This window comes from Salmo salar, chromosome 09, assembly GCF_965601325.2.
Source record: "Salmo salar chromosome 09, fSalSal1, whole genome shotgun sequence".
Taxonomy (NCBI): Eukaryota; Metazoa; Chordata; class Actinopteri; order Salmoniformes; family Salmonidae; genus Salmo; species Salmo salar.
The window spans coordinates 147758564-147761063 of NC_138299.1; the positions used below are offsets into that span (position 1 = coordinate 147758564).

The window sequence follows — 2500 nt, forward strand, 5'->3', positions numbered from 1 at the left end:
TTTTTTCCTTTCTCAGAGTGAGACGTTCTTTTTTCATTTCTCAGCGTGAGACGTTATTTTTTGTTTTCTCAGAGTGAGACGTTATTTTTTGTTCATTTCTCAGCGTGAGACGTTATTTTATCATTTCTCAGACTGAGACGTTATTTTATCATTTCTCAGAGTGAGACGTTATTTTATCATTTCTCAGACTGAGACGTTATTTTATCATTTCTCAGAGTGAGACGTTATTTTTTCATTTCTCAGAGTGAGACGTTATTTTTTCATTTCTCAGAGTGAGACGTTGTTATTTTTTCATTTCTCAGAGATGTTATTTTTTCCTTTCTCAGAGTGAGACGGTATTTTTGTTTTCAGTTATTGCATTTTTCTGTTGTGTTTAGTTAGGCTGTTATTACAGAGCAGAATGTGGAGTCACACAGGAACACCTCGCAGCTTGCGTGGTAGGGAATAAGCTGTGTGTGTGTGTGTGTGTGTGTGTGTGTGTGTGTGTGTGTGTGTGTGTGTGTGTGTGTGTGTGTGTGTGTGTGTGTGTGTGTGTGTGAGTGTGTGTCTGCGTGTGTGTGTGTGTGTCTTCACTCCCTAAGCTAGTAAAAATCCGGTCTACCTGAGATAGACTGTGTTCCCTCAGGTGCACTTAGAAAAAAAGGTGCTATCTGGAAACTAAAGGGGTTCTTCGGCTGTCCCCAAAGAGTAACCCTTTAAAGAACCCTTTTTGGTTCAAGGTAGAACCTTTTTGATGCCAGGTTGAACCTTTTTGGGTTCCATGTAGAACCCTTTACACAGAGGGTTCTACATGGAACCCAAAAGTGTTTTACCTGGAACCAAAAAGGTTTCTCATTTGGGGACAGCCGAAGAACTATTTTGAAACCCTTTTTTCTTAGAGTGTAGAGTAAATCTGAGAGACAGAGACAGAAACCCAGGGTGCATGCTTGGTAGGACACGCCAGGAATGTGTCAGTCACAGCAGTGTGTTTCAGAGGATCAAAGGATGCGCCCACAACCAATCACAACACACTTAATCAGCGCCTTAGGTCCTCGTTTAGTGTGCTGATATTCAAGGGAGTACCACATTATAAGGAAGCGTATCCAGGAAGATATTTGATTAGGAACTTGTCATCATTGGTTAATGTGTGATGAATTTGATTTGCATGGAAATTGCTGCGTTTGATTTTCTCTATCCTATTATCATTATCAGGCATGAAATGATTAAAAAGTTTCTCGACGTGAAGTTTCAAGGGAAACTCGCATGTTTTTTTCTTCTCTAGGTGTCTGGTTACTCTCTGGCGGTCAGGGCTCTGGACAGTGGTGTTCCGCCCATGTCGTCAACGGTGATGGTCAACATTGACATCTCAGACATCAACGACAGCCCGCCTACTTTCACCCCGGCCAATCTCACCACTGTCATACAGGTACTGTTACTCAAATGATTGACAGCTCTGATGACCAATGAACACCATACACACATACATCCACATAGACAGATATTCACACACATATCCTTTCTTACAGGAGAAGCACACACATACTCCGTCTTGCATCTAATGTAATTTCTCTTCTCGTACTCTCCAATCACAGGAGAACAAGCCCATCGGTACCAGCATTCTGCAGCTGTCTGTCATAGACCAGGACTCCTCCCATAACGGCCCGCCCTTTGAGTTCCGCATCTTATCAGGGAATGAGGGTGGAGAGTTTACACTGGAGTGGGATGGAACTCTGCTAGCCAATCAGGTGTTTAGGAAGGACTTGGCCATGGAGTATGTCATCCAGGTGCAGGTAAGAAGATCATCTCACCCTGTTAGTGTTATCACCATGTCTTATAACCAGGTGATCAACCCTGTTAGTGTTATCACCAGGTCTTATAACCAGCTGGTCAACCCGGTTAGTGTTATCACCATGTCTTATAACCAGGTGATCAACCCTGTTAGTGTTATCACCAGGTCTTATAACCAGCTGGTCAACCCGGTTAGTGTTATCACCATGTCTTATAACCAGCTGATCAACCCTGTTAGTGTTATCACCATGTCTTATAACCAGGTGATCAACCCTGTTAGTGTTATCACCAGGTCTTATAACCAGCTGGTCAACCCTGTTAGTGTTATCACCATGTCTTATAACCAGCTGATCAACCCTGTTAGTGTTATCACCAGGTCTTATAACCAGCTGGTCAACCCTGTTAGTGTTATCACCAGGTCTTATAACCAGCTGGTCAACCCTGTTAGTGTTATCACCATGTCTTATAACCAGCTGATCAACCCTGTTAGTGTTATCACCATGTCTTATAACCAGCTGGTCAACCCTGTTAGTGTTATCACCATGTCTTATAACCAGCTGGTCAACCCTGTTAGTGTTAATACCATGTCTTATAACCAGCTGATCAACTCTGTTAGTGTTATCACCATGTCTTACAACTAGCTGATCAACCCTGTTAGTGTTAACACCATGTCTTACAACCAGCTGGTCAACCCTGTTAGTGTTATCACCATGTCTTATAACCAGCTGATCAA

The 2500-nt window shown here is 42.7% G+C and overlaps 1 protein-coding gene across 5 annotated transcripts in view; it reads left to right on the forward strand.

Moving 5' to 3' along the window:
• The window catches only part of LOC106613153 (protocadherin Fat 3), a 356089-nt gene that overhangs the window by 320999 nt on the left and 32590 nt on the right, over positions 1-2500 (forward strand). For all 5 annotated transcript variants that reach the window (XM_082956408.1, XM_082956409.1, XM_082956411.1 and 2 more), the window contains 2 exons: positions 1262-1405; positions 1572-1769. In XM_082956408.1, the coding sequence (XP_082812534.1) occupies positions 1262-1405; positions 1572-1769 (342 nt within the window). The remainder of the gene's footprint in view (positions 1-1261; positions 1406-1571; positions 1770-2500) is intronic.